Source organism: Pavona decussata, unplaced genomic scaffold, assembly GCF_977016875.1.
Source record: "Pavona decussata unplaced genomic scaffold, jaPavDecu1.1 SCAFFOLD_32, whole genome shotgun sequence".
Taxonomy (NCBI): Eukaryota; Metazoa; Cnidaria; class Anthozoa; order Scleractinia; family Agariciidae; genus Pavona; species Pavona decussata.
Genome location: NW_028145455.1, coordinates 761,167 through 776,468, shown reverse-complemented (window position 1 = coordinate 776,468; position 15,302 = coordinate 761,167). Strand labels below are relative to the sequence as shown.

General features: G+C 40.7%; 3 protein-coding genes across 3 annotated transcripts in view; 1 reads left to right on the top strand and 2 right to left on the bottom strand.

Annotated features, from left to right (window-relative positions):
• LOC146484509 (uncharacterized) overlaps positions 1–15,302 on the bottom strand; it is a 278,821-nt gene that overhangs the window by 229,748 nt on the left and 33,771 nt on the right. The gene's annotated exons all lie outside the window — the stretch shown is intronic.
• Positions 139–9,381, top strand: LOC146484514 (uncharacterized). The gene is made up of 3 exons (XM_085104583.1): positions 139–245; positions 662–745; positions 2,970–9,381. The coding sequence occupies exon 3, from the start codon at positions 3,005–3,007 to the stop codon at positions 8,201–8,203; it is 5,199 nt and encodes a 1,732-aa protein (XP_084960709.1). The 5' UTR covers positions 139–245; positions 662–745; positions 2,970–3,004; the 3' UTR covers positions 8,204–9,381.
• Positions 11,342–15,290, bottom strand: LOC146484513 (large ribosomal subunit protein eL22-like). The gene is made up of 4 exons (XM_085104587.1): positions 15,229–15,290; positions 14,474–14,566; positions 13,370–13,491; positions 11,342–11,554 (listed from the first exon to the last, which is right to left on the bottom strand). The coding sequence occupies exons 1-4, from the start codon at positions 15,235–15,237 to the stop codon at positions 11,404–11,406; spliced, it is 375 nt and encodes a 124-aa protein (XP_084960713.1). The 5' UTR covers positions 15,238–15,290; the 3' UTR covers positions 11,342–11,403.

The window sequence follows — 15,302 nt, the reverse complement described above, 5'->3', positions numbered from 1 at the left end:
AAAGTGTACTGAGACATTGTAATTGCATGAAATGTTTTGAGTCTTCCGCCCTTCAAAGTTCGCCCCATCCCCCAACATCGCCGCATACTTCTTGTCCGGGAGACGATTCAGGATTGGGAACTGAACACTAACTTTCAGGTGAAGGCAAAAGATGCACACCTCAGCAATTTCATTTTCCGCTTTCTATTCCGTCCAAGTGGGAGCTCGTTAAAATCTCTCAGCATTGGCTCTGTGGATCTTTACATGTAAGTAGTTCTTCGTGAATCATTTATACGAGTTGAAATGATGGAAGTAACGCTAACAAATTTTCCGTCGGTGGTTTCTGTCACTGAAAGTAAATGTTGTATGGAACTGATCAATGCATTATAATATGCAGCATACTGATGTTTGCAAGAGATAACTTACATGACAATAAGCAAGATATACACGTTAATTACACCACGCGTCAAGATTTAAAAGTTATCTAGAAAGGTATTTCCTTGGGTAAAGAAAAAAGGGTTTAAAAAAGGAACAGAGCTGTAAATGTTTGCCGACTTCACTTTTGTTTACTGGAGCCCGACATATTTGCATTGTCAGTCATGGTGAGATGAAGTATTTTAAATATTTATACGAGGGATCATTGCTTTTCACCGCTCTGCTAATACCTCTTTCAAACGCTCAGGTCCACATTTCACATGCAAAGCTGTTCTGACGTCAGTTGTTTCCATGTTTCATTCTGTAAAGAAATATCTCTTCATTTAACAAGGTAAGCTCAGACGTCATGCTATATGAACACAACAATATTCAGATAATTTTAATAGTGGCACGTTTCAGTGAAGCATAAAGCTCAAAAGAGATAACGATCTCCAAATAGGATTGGTGAACATACGACTATCAAGTGCCGTTTCCTTTAACTAATGAGAATTAGAAGTATTTTGTTGCTTCAGAGTATGTCCTAGTCCTAATTTTCTGCAGAACGTTCTCAAACCTTATTCTTTGTTCTACCAGCTAGCCAACAGATACTAAACCCTGGGGCGCTTTATTAGTTTTAGGCTCGCGATCGGCGCGAGCTTCGTTCCCAAGACTCAACCCGACCGCTGATCAAGTGATTTCAGAGGCTTAGGGCCGTGGTCATTAGTGCATCTTGCTTGCAAAACTTAAAGTTATCTTTACATATCTCAATGATATCATCGGATCAAAAATGAGACCATTATAGACGTTGCCACGCTTGCAATATCGTGCCACGTAATTTACATATCTGTGATTAGAGAGAGTGCCGACAAAAGTTTTAAAATTTTGTCTACGGTCGTTATGCACCAGTCAATGTAAATCCCCGGCCCCCCCAACCCGGGCAATGCGGGGACTTTAGCGGGGACAAAGTTAACGTTTGACAATCAACAGTGCCCCGGTACACGGGGTTTTGGATGAGATTTGCTTCTTCGGTATCCGGACCGGGGAATATTTTTTGCAGGAGGAGTGGAGTCTCTCGTAAGAGACTGGGACCGACCTAGAAGACTACAAAATGGCGGAAAGAAACGTGAGTAATCTGTTGACATTCGAAATCTTGTTTTATCCTTATTTCGTGCTTGCCATCCTTCTCTTAATTGCCAAAAATATTACTTACGAAAGTAACACGATTGTTTTTATGTAAATCCTTTCGGTATTTCCGGCCTTCGATGTGGGCTTTTTATAAATATGTATGAGTCTGGTTCCCATGTGATCTGCCGTTCTCATGCTTTTTCAGTATCTTTAGGTAGACGTGCAGGCACTGCTAACGGGGAAAGGGGAGGGTGGGAAAACACTACCCAATTTTAAGGTCAATTTTTGTTTTGTCTTGCAAATTCAATCCAGTCTCAATAGAAGTGGCGAATATGGAAACAAACACAGTGACCATGTACATTAACAGAGCTGCTTTTCACAGTGTTAATATAAATTTTAATCTTTTGTCATAGGTGGCGAAGTTCCCTGGAAGAGACAATGAAATGCTGCATGAGAGATATCAAATGAAAGTCTGTTTATTTTTGTGACCAAACGCTGCATGAGAGATATCAAATAGAAGTCTGTTTATTTTTGTGACCAAACGCTGCATGAGAGATATCAAATAAAAGTCTGTTTATTGTTGTGACCAAGTTGACTATCTTTTGAGTGTTTTTGCTGTGGCCATCATGAAGGAGTATAAAACAACGCAATGATTTTCCTTTGGGAAAAAAGTTTAAGTTTTGTGCAAATGTATTTTTTTCATGTTTTACTCGTGCAACATGGTTGCAGCGAGAACACTCCATATGACTTTTTTAAACGTAAACTTTCCCTGGTAGGCGGGGACAATCGAGGGCATTTGCATGAAAATATTGCCCCGGGGGCGGGAACATTTACTTACTTTCTCCAGCCTATTAGTCCAAGTCCCCGCCTTTGCCCGGGTTGGGGGGGGCGGGGATTTACATTGACTGGTGCATTATCACTTCAATCTGCTCTTCATACCCAGCTAAAATAATATTGGGACAAGTCCCTTTTAAATGATGTATTAGCAGAACAAATCAGACCTATTTAAGCGGAGTTACGGAGGTTCAAAGTCAGCCAAAATCCCACACATTTGCTATATTGTTCCCAATCAAGATGGCGTCAGAAACTGTCAAATAGTCTATCGCAGGATACAATGAGACAACGAGAAAACCTCAATCCATAAGCCCTGAGGCTTCCTCGCCACGTTCTCTGGTATAGTTTTTTCTTCCGTTCTACCGCGCTCCCAGGACGACAGAGAACAAGGCTGTCAAAAACAGTTAGACCAACTACAAACACTGAATCTTGAATTAACTTAAGGTCTCGTTTTAATTCTTTCATCATTTTTAAGACATTGAATAGCAAAAGGACCTTTTAGGTACCATTTAGGTTCAAACATACTGATACGGCTTCTATAAGAGAGACACTCCACCACAATATCATAAAGTATTGCTTATCAGATTAGTATTAATTTTAAATGATCGGCGTTCTAGATTTTTAGCCTTTGCTAAGGAGATCAATTTTGAGAATGGCGACTGGAGGTTGGGTTGCTGATCTTCATAAGAAAGAACACAAAAACTGGGTAATGGTTGGATGTGCACTGAACATAACCAAAAATGGAATAACAACAAAAATCCAAACAGAGATGAAAACGTGGTACCAGTCTCTCATGTCCAGCCCACCTCTTTCAACGCTATCACCATGCACGTGCGCACCTCGAGCTCCGAAGTGTCCCAGTTGCCTCACATGGGAATTGGAGCTGACACGTCATCACACGTCAAAGCGACCAAAGATTTGCTGGGGAAATAGCAATAGAAAGCAATGGGGTTCTCCAACTGGTGCTTGGGAGGTAGCAAAAGTCTTTATGCCAACCCTCGGGAGTCGAAAAACAGACGTCGTGGACGCCAACACCACAGACATTGGTGGCCTTTTGAACTTGCTGGAATGGTGCCCTTTCGTCAAACCTCCGGTGAGTGGAAAAGTTTTGAGTTTGGCGCGAGATGAGTGCAGGAACCACTGGGCGCATTCTCCAAAGCAAGAACTTCAAGATGCCGATGTCCTAACCATATTTGGTCATCTTAATAGCCTGCTCAGTGATCCAGTGTTCAATACTGACAAAGCGGCCCAAGACGCGTCCAAAGAGTTACAAGAATTGTTTAACCAAGGTCTGGTGAACGTAAGAGATTCTGAAGTTGAAGCGCTTCATCTGCTTCGCAAGTCACTTGTCGCAGACCTGGCAAAATGCCAAGATGACTTAGCCGATGTTCAGGATAAAGTTGGTCAGTTGGATGTAGAAACCACGAAAGTAAACAGGACCGTCAAGAAAGATTTATCGGAAATGAAAGAGCAAAGTGACACGAACACAGAAGACATTGGTAGGTTGCTTACGAAAGTAACTGAGGTAGATAGAGCAGCAGCGAGGGACATATCTGAGGTTAAGCAGCAAAGTAATGTAAACAGAGACGGGATCAACAAGATAGAGATGAGGTTAATTGAAGCTGAAGCAAATCTGTCCCGTTACATATCCACAGTACTGCGTGCTGTTGAAGATTTTAATTGTGAATTGAATGAAAGAGGTGATTTAAGAGAGGCACTTGATCTTATCAGTGACGAAGTGGAACCGCTTAGAAATGGTATCCAGAACACGGTTACGGAACTAAATGTGGCAAAATCGCAAATGGCCAACTTGGAGGCAAACCTCGGAAGCACGAAACACGAAGTAGAGGAAGTGAAATGTGACGTAAAGGAAGTAGCTAACGAAGTTGCTTGTAACAGAAACACGATTTGTGGTCTACAAAGGGATGTCATGGATGTCAAGGAAGAAGTGGAAACAATGAAAGGGAACGCCTCACAAACGGGTGTCGATGATGGAGACATATTGTGCACAGCACCTCGCAGGTTACCGGAATTCACCGGCCGCAAGTTAGCTCTGGAATGGCTAGAAAGCAACCTAGTCGTGAACAGTGGTGGGACGTCCCTTTGTACGAAAACGGTATGTGGCCTTGGGGGTTGTGGCAAGACCTCCCTAGCTGTAGAATTCGCTTGGACCTGCAAAAATCACTTTCCAGGTGGCGTGCTCTGGATCAATGGGGAAAGCGATGAAAATATTCAAAAATCAGTTGTAGAGACACTTTCTCTTGTAAACATCCCCGCCTCAACAACCGAGAAGATCGATGATACCTTGAATAAATACCTCGCCTGGTTGTCCAAGAAGAAACATCCATGGCTTCTTGTAGTAGACAATGCAGACGACCTACAAGACTCAGATTGTCCCACAGGCATTAAAAAGATATGTAGGGGAGCTTGGCAAAGAAATGGCAACGCATCCAAGCATGGCCACATACTTCTCACAACTAGGAAAAACGCGAAAGATACAAGATCAGTTTTGAAGATATCAAGTGGTGACTGTTTGGAGTTGCAATGCTTTAGTGAAGAGGAAGGCGCACTGTTCTTAATGCGAAAAACCGGTTTTGATGGAGAATCCCTTGACCCCGAGGCAATTCTTCTTGCAAAAGAATTGGGTGCCTTGCCACTAGCACTAGAACAAGCAGCAGCTTACATATCTGTGAGCCCTATTCCACTCAGCTTCAAAGATTACCTTCAAGAGTTCCAAGCTGTAAAGATACGCCTCTTAAAACAACAACCTGCCACACCACTTAGTGTAGAGGCCCAGCATCGATTATCAGTTCACACAACTTGGGAGATGAATTTTGAATTTGTAAAAAAAGAATCACCAGCTGCCGCCACAATGATGCGTATTTCAGCCTTTTTGGAATCTGAGAATATTCCTATTGAAGTCATTAATCCAGGATTACCAGAATTAGATCAAGAGGAACTGAGGGACTGTGTACTGTCTAAGATTGACATTGCTACCATACTTAAAGTGATGTCCAGCTACTCCCTCTTCTCAGTGCACCACCAAACTAAAGCATTTGGTGTTCATAAACTCGTTCAAGAAGTGGTCAGAGACAGTCTACCATCATCGGAGAGGATAGAGGCATTGGTGGCAGCTACTCGAGTTCTTCATTTTGCGTTCAAGAAAATTTCCAAATCAGAGAAATCAGCAAAGTGTTCTATTCCTGGTACCTTGTCAGAAATGACAAACGAAGACGCAAATTTAATTTTTGCTCTGTTGCTTAGTTTACGCAAATTAAAGAGTCACATGGAAGAAGAAATGAACTTATCGAGAGAGACTTACAGCCACGATCTCTTCAATGAGAACACCTCAGAGTTGTTCAGTTTTGTTTACTGTTTAATTCGAAATAACATTTCTCTTTTGCGGTTAAGTAAAGAATTTTCAGACTTTGGTTTAAAAGTCTATTTCATTGTTCATGGTGATGCTAATCCCAACGAAATTCTTTCCAAAATGGTTTGCACCAGTAAAAGCAAACGAAATTGCTCTACGCAGGAAGATTACAAAGAAGCAAAGCAATTATCCGAAAACACGGTGCAGAAGTTGGCTGAGTTTGAGGAAGCTGGCGCTGTTATAGCTGCCGATGTTAAGTATCAGGTTCTACGGTTCAGGGCGTCATTTTACGCGTCAGAAGGACAATGGGAAAAATACTACAGAGCGTTGTTGAAGCTAGAGGACTTACCTTTGAGTGAAGCTACGTATGTAGACCTTCAGATGAACATTGGAAACGCAGAAAACTACGTATCAGCCTGTAATTTTGAAACTACATTGAAGCGTTACAATAAAGCACTCACCATTGCTAGGAAAATATATCCCTGGGATCACCCAGAGCTCCTACGTCTTCTTCAGCATATTACCATGTTATTTGCCAACGAGGACAAGCTTCAAGAAGCAAAACAGTACGCCGAGGAAATGCTGAAAATATGCAAGAACATTCCCCGCACAACCGATTGGTATATAAAGGGAATGGAGAGTGCCCTGTCGGTATTAAGTAACTTTGATCCCAGAGGCTCGGAAAATACTCTGTTAGATATTCTGAAAGAAAGATGGCCCAATTTGTACAGCTGTGTCAAGCATGGTTATATGGATAACTGCGCTTCCATTGTCGATGACGGTAGTGATAAACCAGCGTGCTTTGTTTTGAGTGGTGTACTGAAATGTTTCCAGGTTGTTTTCAAAGGAGGAGAGAGAATTCCAACAGCCAAATTGCACTTTTACAGGAGGATTGGCGAGATGTTGCTGGCCATTCAAAAGAAGTTCTATGGCGACATCCACCCAGGAATGGTAGCGGCATACAGCTACTTAGCGACTCTGCACACACTCCTTGGAACTGATGTTAAGAAAGTCTTAGGATTCTATGAACTAATTGCAAAATGTCAGGAAGGAGTATCCGACACAATCTACCAAAGCCCACGCTGTGATTACAGTGTGTATAACGCCAGAAAGTTTAAAGACGTGGGAAACAGTTATTTCAAGTCAGGCGACTATTCCAGTGCATTATATGCCTATAATAAGGCATTGACAGCGTCACCGAACGATGGCAAGTTACTTACAAACAGAGCTGCAGCATATGTGAAACTTTCAGAGCAACATGAACAAAGCCACGTGGAAGAACAACAAAAACTGCTCAAATGTGCTCTTGAAGACTCACAGAATGCGATAACTGCAGATCCCTCCTGGGTAAAAGGATACTACTGGAAAGCTGTTTGTCTTGCTGATCTTGGAGAACGAGGTCCATCGCTAGCAGCAGCTGCACTGGCCGGTCATCTGTTTCCATCACAGTGCAAGCAAATACCTGCAGTTGTGGAGCACTTTGGAAGCTACGGTGCAAACGTCGTTAATTCAATGGAAGAACTTCTCAACGCCACCGAGACAATGGACAATAATGTCGTGATCTTACTAAAAGAGGGGAGATATGAGCTACCTAAAGCCTTGAAAGTTCCAGCAAATGCAGTGTTGGTCGGTGTTGGTAACGTTCAAATAATCTGCACTGAAGGTGTTCCTCTGCAGATGGATAAAACAGTCTACATCGAGAATATTACGTTATTTCCCACCATGGAGTCTACCAAAGACCTCAAAGCCCAAGCTAAAGAATGCCTCAATCGTGGTCAGTTGGATTTGGCCTTGTCACTCTACAGTAAAGCACTAGCCAGGTGTCCAAACGATGCGCATCTTCTCACAGCGAGAGCTACAACATACTTGAAATCTGCCGAGAAAAAGAAAGACATTCCCTCTGAGCGGCAGTCTTTATTGGAACTCGCCTTGAAAGATTCCGAGGCTGCCATCACAGCAGATTCTTCATGGCTGACTGGATACTGCATGAAGGCAAGGAGCTTGGCAGAACTTAACAGGAAACAACAGGCTTTGGCTGTCATCGCAGTTATCAAACACCTGAGCTGCGGTCGGGAAATTTCTGGTGTTTCCGAGCGCTATGGGGGTGTTACAGTTCACACTGTTGAGCATTCAGATGAGCTGTGCAGTGTTCTTCAAAGCATTAAAGAACAGCTTGAAGGAGTGAACCAAGTTGTCTTACTAAAACAGGGCGAGTATGATCTGGAGAAAAGTGTTGAAATTACTCAACCAATAGTAATGGTCGGTCAAGGGAAAGTAACAGTATCGTGTAAGACTGGGAGACCGTTTCATTTCACCCAAGAACACTATGTGGAAAATGTAGAACTTTGTGGAAACAATGACGATCAGCCTGGATCACAAGACCGCGGCAATTCAGGCGATACTCAGTCAGAAGTGATATCTTTGCCTGGACTCTCGGATGACGAACCCAGGAAACTCAACAGTGAGTGCAAGGTGAACTGAGAGAGAGAACTCATGAACATTCCTAATGCTGCAAAACTACGAGCAGCTTGAAAGATTCCATAAGAGAAGCAGCTTATATCACGGCATTCGGAAAGTTCGATACTTTAAAAAAAAAAAGTGATATGAATTGAACTTGTTACTTTTGAAAAAGTGGAAAGCTCTAAACATGTTTCATTTTCAAGATACGTTTCTTCTTTTTTCAAGCTTCATGCCTGGAATGGGGATAATTTTTTTGACTGAAGAGTTATTCATCGGGGTTGGGGAGCACATTCTAAAACCCGAAAGACCACAGTCGTCAGGCTTTTTGGCCAGTAGTTGGTCGCCAGGAGAGACTCTTGGGAAACTGGAATTGTATTACCGCAGGATTTCTGTAACAAAACAGTGCAAACCATTACGAGGTGGCAATCAAAAAATTTAAAGTTTTTTAATTCCCCAGAGTCTCTCCTGGTGACCAACCGCTGGCCAAAGAGCCTGGCAACGAGATTGTGGGGGAAATCAAAAGAAATTTACATTTTTTGATCGACTTCCCTGTAACGGCTCTGCCTTTAACTTGCATTGTTTTACCGCATAAATATTGCAGGTAAAAAATTCCATTATCCCAGTGTCTCTCCAGGCAACAAATTGCTGGTCAAAAACAGCCTGAAGACTCTGGGTACCAAATTGTATTTACCTTCATATGATCGGAGAATGGGCGAGTATCTTTTCTGATGTGTAAGAGAATTGAAGAGGCCCATTTCATTGTGAAAAATTAGCCTTGGCATCCTTTAGATTTTCTCCAGCTAATATAATGGTGCATGCAGTTGCTCAAACACGGGTTTAGCGATGATACATAACCCCTTTTCAAAGATTCTGAGATGATTATACAAATGGGCACAGGGCGCCCAAGTTCAGGTCACTGGAGAGCGAGAAGGTAATAAGGGCAGTAATAACTAGTGCAATAATGACCTTTGAGTGCACAAGGTATTGGGTTTCAGCAGACTGTTGATTATTTGAACACTTAAGGAGGCTAGAAAGGGTTTCTAGCCTCGTTTGCGCGCATAAGCCACCCACACCATAACTTAGGTGTATGCGTCAGCTGAATGAATCAAAACGTCTATCAAACGTCGCACACACAGAACACCGGAAGTGAAAATGCAGCATAAAATCGCACGAACTGGAAATAAAAGCTGCAGGAAACATTTGTTTTTAACTCGAAACTTTGCGCGGTGTCCTATCTTGATTTTTTGCATGCATGACATATTCAGTATGTCACTCGAAATAGGAATGTTTGGGAGCAATTTATCTAGTAGAAATCTATGTAGGTGGAAAAATGCCTACATGCCTAGATCTACTAGATATCTTGTTGTCATACATTTCCAAAGGAGTTAGAGAATTTAGGTTGCTTTCAAACAAAGCAATAAAAACGGTAGGTCACCGACTTAGTTTTTTTAGGTATTTTGCGAAAACGGAAAGTTAGAGCTTCTTTTTGTAGAACGGACCTGTTGCCATGGTAATTACAATGACGTCAGAACTTCCAATAAGGTATTGCCGAACAACTGAGTTACAAAGCTGTTTATGGTTAGTCCACATGGTCTGATGCAATTTTTTTGTAATCTTTCATCATTATTTTCACAAACGGTACCATTCTCGACCCCAGTGCTGAGCTCTGGAGTCGAGAATGAAACAGTACAACAATGAAAAACCCAAGGGCCTCCTAAGACATTGTATGGGGAATAAAATTATATTTTCAATTTCAAACACTAAATAATGGTAATTTAACTTTCACTCAATGAAATGACTAAAACTGACTCACCTCTGGTGTATTATGGGGGTTATTTCACCAATTTGGGTAATTTTTTGAAACCACTGTTTTCCCTTAAAAGTTGTTTCAAAACCTACTCAAAATGGTGAACCCCCAAAATGCACAATACACCAGAGGTGAGTCAGTTTTATTGATTTAAATGAAAGTTTAATTGGCATTATTCAATTTCAGAATTGACAATCCCGGCCACAATCTGTCCCTCAATTTGGCTAAATATTGATAGGTGCATTATTGTACAGTTGTAGAGATCAAGGAAAGCGTAAGGTTTCATCAGCCAGTTACTTACATTGCAAGACAGTGTAAAATATGGAAAAATTTACCAGCTTGTTTGTTTTATGACTGTATTAAAATACATGTATTCAAATGAAATTTTGGTTTTGTCAATTGTTGAGTGCTTTCTAGGACTTGCAAATAATCAGGCTGCAGTATTTTTTTTTTGCTTTGTACCATGGCAAAGCAGCACAAACCAGTGTGTCGGTACATGTATGTGTATCACATTTTTGTGCCACACCATAATCTATGGATAGCAAGTAGGCTAAAAAAATGCAATGTAGGCCTTATGGCAAGTCATGACTCATGTACAATGTTTCATGCTAGACACGCGGGCTTTATCCATGGACCCTACCATGTGTCTTACATGAGGGAGAGATTATTACACAAGACTGGCCTTAAGCTCCTAGCCTTTAGCTTTGGCTGTGTTTTTGTGCAAGACATCAGTTCGATGAAGTATATAAACCACAGAATATGCACCAATGTGATTTTAAGTGTGTATACAACTCATAGCCTGGGCCTGTGATTACCAGTGTAAGTCAATTACAACTTTCTCACAAGACCAAAACACTATCAGAATTTGTCTGTTTTTGACTTTCACAACACAATGTCTGAGTCTACATTTCACCTTGTCCAGGGACGCAAATGAAGGGAAGATAAAATCTTTCACCATTCAACACTGATGGGTCAAACTGGGTCTAAAAAGTCACACAAATTAACCAAATGATTATTTGTTGCTTACTACACCAATATTCCAATGAAACCCTGCTAATACTACCAGTCTTTTCCCACCCACATGTTGATCATCAAGTGAAAGTTTTATTATGTTCAAAAGATTTAAGCACAACTTCTGTTGTAACTGTTGCCAAACCACTAGGCAATTTTTAAGTCTACTCTTTTTTAAATTTTGATGTGATGCACTCTTGTGATCACCCGGTGTGCCTTTGTGGAGTGGTTGCTGGGCAAGCAGAGCAAATAAAAGCAAATGCCTGTGGCACCTGAGGAAATCTTGTGATTAAAGGGATTACCCCCTTCACTGCAATTTCCGATTAAACCACAACAATACATTACACAACCATTAGGTTTGTTTATTTGAGACATTCATGCAGAGTTACAAATTTGAACCTGCTTAAGATTCATCTTCTCCCTCCTCATCTTCATCTTCATTATTAATCTGGAAGTACCGCAGCTCATAAGTGGTTTGCGCCGAGGATACCACTCGCAGCCAGTCACGTAAGTTGTTCTTCTTAAGATACTTCTTGGTCAGATACTTCAGGTACCTGTAATGAAACAAATAACAGTTAGGGTCTAAGGAGTCTTTTCCAATCAACTGGTTACCTACAGCATTAAGTGTCTTGTCAAACTGAACTTAGGCATTATGTGACTAGAATGATATCATCATCATCATTACAACCACCACTATGACAGGATGCTAACCTATTTTAGTGTAAAACCATAGCAGTTCTTTGGTATCAATAACTACACCACTGCTTAAAGAGTGGCAAGACGAGTTATATCGGTCCTAGGTAAAGCAGAACCTTGATTTAACAAACCCCTGTATAACAAAGTCCTCAGTATAACAAACGATATTCTCCAGGCCAGCCTTTAAAAATGTACATATAATTATATGGAAAAGGATCTTGATACAACAAACCAGTAAGTATTTCCCTAGTCCCCTGGCACTTCGTTAACCCATAACGCACCGTGCCGGCCAAAACCGGCCGTGATTTTGGCCTCATCTGCGCGCACTCCACGATTTGAGCCTACCTCCCCTAGAAGGGAATTTTTTGTCCCCTATTGTTCTCATTGTCTTCAGAAAGGACTGACCAATCAGAATCCACTTACTGCGCATATATTTTTAGGTCTTAGGGGGGCCCAGACAAAAGAGCTTTTTATCTTTAGGAATTGGTGTCCGATTTCAATTTTTGTTGCCTCGTGGGCCGCGCGGCTAAATTTTTAGTCGACGATTTTCGCGTTTTCCGAAGGAAAACACACCTTTTCGAAATGGTAAATCGAAAGAAGAACTGCTAAGGAATACTCAACAGTTTCGACAGCGAAAATCCGAGAAATAACGGGGAAGAAATTGCGCTTCGAGTACGAATTGTTGTTTTATCCAGGCGACGAGCGAGCGGACAGCTCAAATCATTATTCAGGCCACGGACTTTCTGCGAAATTTTAGACTACTTCTGGGAATTCAACAGCCAAAAAAATACAGGTTTGATTGTGAATTTGTACTGAAATACTATTCTAATTGACCGATTCTTTGTATTCTGAACAGTTTTTGCGAAATTATTGAGAAACGTGCCCCGCACGGGTCGATAAATTCGCTTCGAATTGGACTTGTTGTTCCTTCAAATCGCTTGCGCGTCGCTCGTCTCGCATTTATAATTATACGCGTTTCTTTCTAAGGCGTAAACAAAGACTTTTCTGAATAAATTTTTCATTTAGGAAAGCTTTCTGTGTGTTTTTCTTTCTATTTTCATTGAGAAAACGTGACAACTGTGTAATCTTGCGTAAACAAACACATGCTCTCGAGACGGATCCAATTTCGCCCATGTGACGCGCGGATCAAATTACATCGAAATTTCGGAAATTTTTACCTTCAAGTTTGTTTTTTGAAAAATTTTTAATTGGCAACTAGTGTATTTTATTCCATAATTAGTAATTTTAACTATCTTAGACCAAAGGGGTGTTGTTTTTTTTGCCCTGTAAGTTATGTATTTTTACTGCACATGGGTTAGGAAATAACCACTTTGCCAATTTTGCTGAATTTTGGAAAACCTCTGGAAACGGCTGGTGCTTAATGGGTTAAATAAAGGTTCCACTTTATCCTTTCTTGTAGCTGTACCAGATAGCCATTTACATTTGTGTATAAAAATTAAATCAGTACACCAATGTTTCACAGCAGTTTGGTTCATACAGTGTATTCTCCTTGTTTTAACCTATAATTCAAGAATGAAATTCAAACTGCCAAGAAGGTATACCAAGATTTTTATCTCCTGCAGTACTGAAAATAATTCTTGTAATGGTATGAGAATGCTCAGGTAAACACCCCCCAAAATTGCACCCTTGGATTTTCACTATTGCAGCCTCACCTTTTAGAGAACGGGATATCTGAAACAACAGTGACCTTGTTCTTTTGTCTATCAATGGACAGCTCATTGCCAAAGTTGTTGGTCTTGCCGCTGACCTTAATTCTCTCATGGAGAAATTGTTCCTGTGAAAAGGAAAACATTTTGGTACTTAGGGAAGGTGGCCCTAAGCATGGTATACACTGATTATAGTGGATCTTTAAAAAATTTTTGTTTAAACCAGCCACGGTTTGGTGCATGTTTGCATTCTGCTCCTACCTCCCCTAAAAAGGCTTTGTTGTAATTACACTTCAGGAAAGATCAACCAATCAGAATCAACCTGCTGCATATATATTTGAAAGATTTTTAGGGGACCCTAGAGAGTACCTTTAGCTACTTGCGCAGAAGATCAGGTTCAGAATGGCTGCCGTGCCCTTCAAGCATGAATTGCAAGATGGCAATGTACTGTTCTTGGCAGGAAAACACACCTTTTAAGGACGGTGCCTACTAATACCGAAGTATTTTTGTGCGGCTTGTGACTATGCGGGAAAAGCAGATCTTAGCAAGGCCTATTGGAATCCAAAAAGAAAATTGGGGGTAACCACGCATTTTTCAGCGATAATTAAGCAGCAATATCTCTAAAAAGTGCCAAAATATAAAGCAATGTATGGGATTTTCTCCTAAATTGAAGCTTGATTTTCTCTGAAAAATGCATGGTTACCCCCAATTTTCTTTTGAGATGCCAACGACATTTGGTAAGTTCTCCATTCTCTGTATAGTTTTAAAACCGCGCAAAAATATTCCTGTATTAGTAGGCATCACCTATAGGAAACCCAAGTATCTCGCGATGCGCAGAACGTATGCGCAGTAACAATAGAAGGCACCGTCCTTAATAATCATATATCAAAAGAGGCCAAGCTTTGGTTGTTTAAAAACACTGAAGGCTATATGCAAGCATTGGGTGCCAGATACTGCAATTTGTCTCATGCAGCATCATTCTCTCAATCTGAAGAGAACCTAAAATTAACTCCATCAAAAATATCAACTTCTTTTTGCTAAACACTTGAATACATTGAGTAAAGTTCTGAGTGTAAAACTGTTAAAGTAATAAGCCATGTTATTACTTACAAAGTTGGCAACATCCATAATGCCATCTTCAACTGGATGAGTGCAATCCACAGTGTATTTCAACTGTGTCTTCTTCTTCTGTTGTTTCTTTTTCTATAAACAGATACAAAGACAATGAGTAAGTGAAGCCAGAGTGTGTATAACAGTCAAGATCAAGTCAAGGAGGATGCTGGATAATCATTGACGTGTGTCGACATGAATGCAGAGATTTAGGCAAGCCATTTGAACATCTGTAAGCCAGTATTCGTGAGGTTAACTTTTTATCCATAGAGAAAACACATCTCATTCCATCAAGTACTATCTTTTGTTGGAGAAGTTTCAACAAGAATTTCAAGTTTCAATACTATTCTACTTACAAAAATATGAATTCACCCACTACTAAAAAAAAGCTGTTAGTAAAATGGTGACGAAAAGATAAGTCTGGTGATCAAAACCCAACACTATAGGGTTAAAACTATTCAGCCTAAGGCAGTTTTCTTTTTAGCTCATTTAACGTCAATACAAGATCTCGTAACAGCAGACAACGTCCTTCATGCACGAAACAGCACCACTTAAAATTTAGTTTGGTGAAATTCCACTAATCGAAGGATTGTACGTGCTATAACACAACAAAAATTGTACTTTTAGGGGCTTTATTAACATGAAATCGTATTTAAAGCGAGGGTAAAAGGTTAATCTCTTATTTTACAAACGACTTCGAGAAGATAATCAATTTAAACATCGAAAAATGTGGAAATATCTGAGTGGTTCCTTACCGCCGGCATGATGGCAAAAGAGAGAAAGAAAGAGGACACATGTGGCAATGCAGGGGGTACTTCACAATCCGCAT

Coding starts and splice junctions, on each gene's coding strand:
- LOC146484514 (XM_085104583.1), top strand. CDS start 3,005: ATGGCGACTGGAGGTTGGGTTGCTGATCTTCATAAGAAAGAACACAAA.
- LOC146484513 (XM_085104587.1), bottom strand. Junction 13,492..14,473: donor TTATGGATGTTGCCAACTTT/GTAAGTAATAAC, acceptor TCCTTTTCACAG/GAACAATTTCTCCATGAGAG. Junction 11,555..13,369: donor GATATCCCGTTCTCTAAAAG/GTGAGGCTGCAA, acceptor GTTTCATTACAG/GTACCTGAAGTATCTGACCA.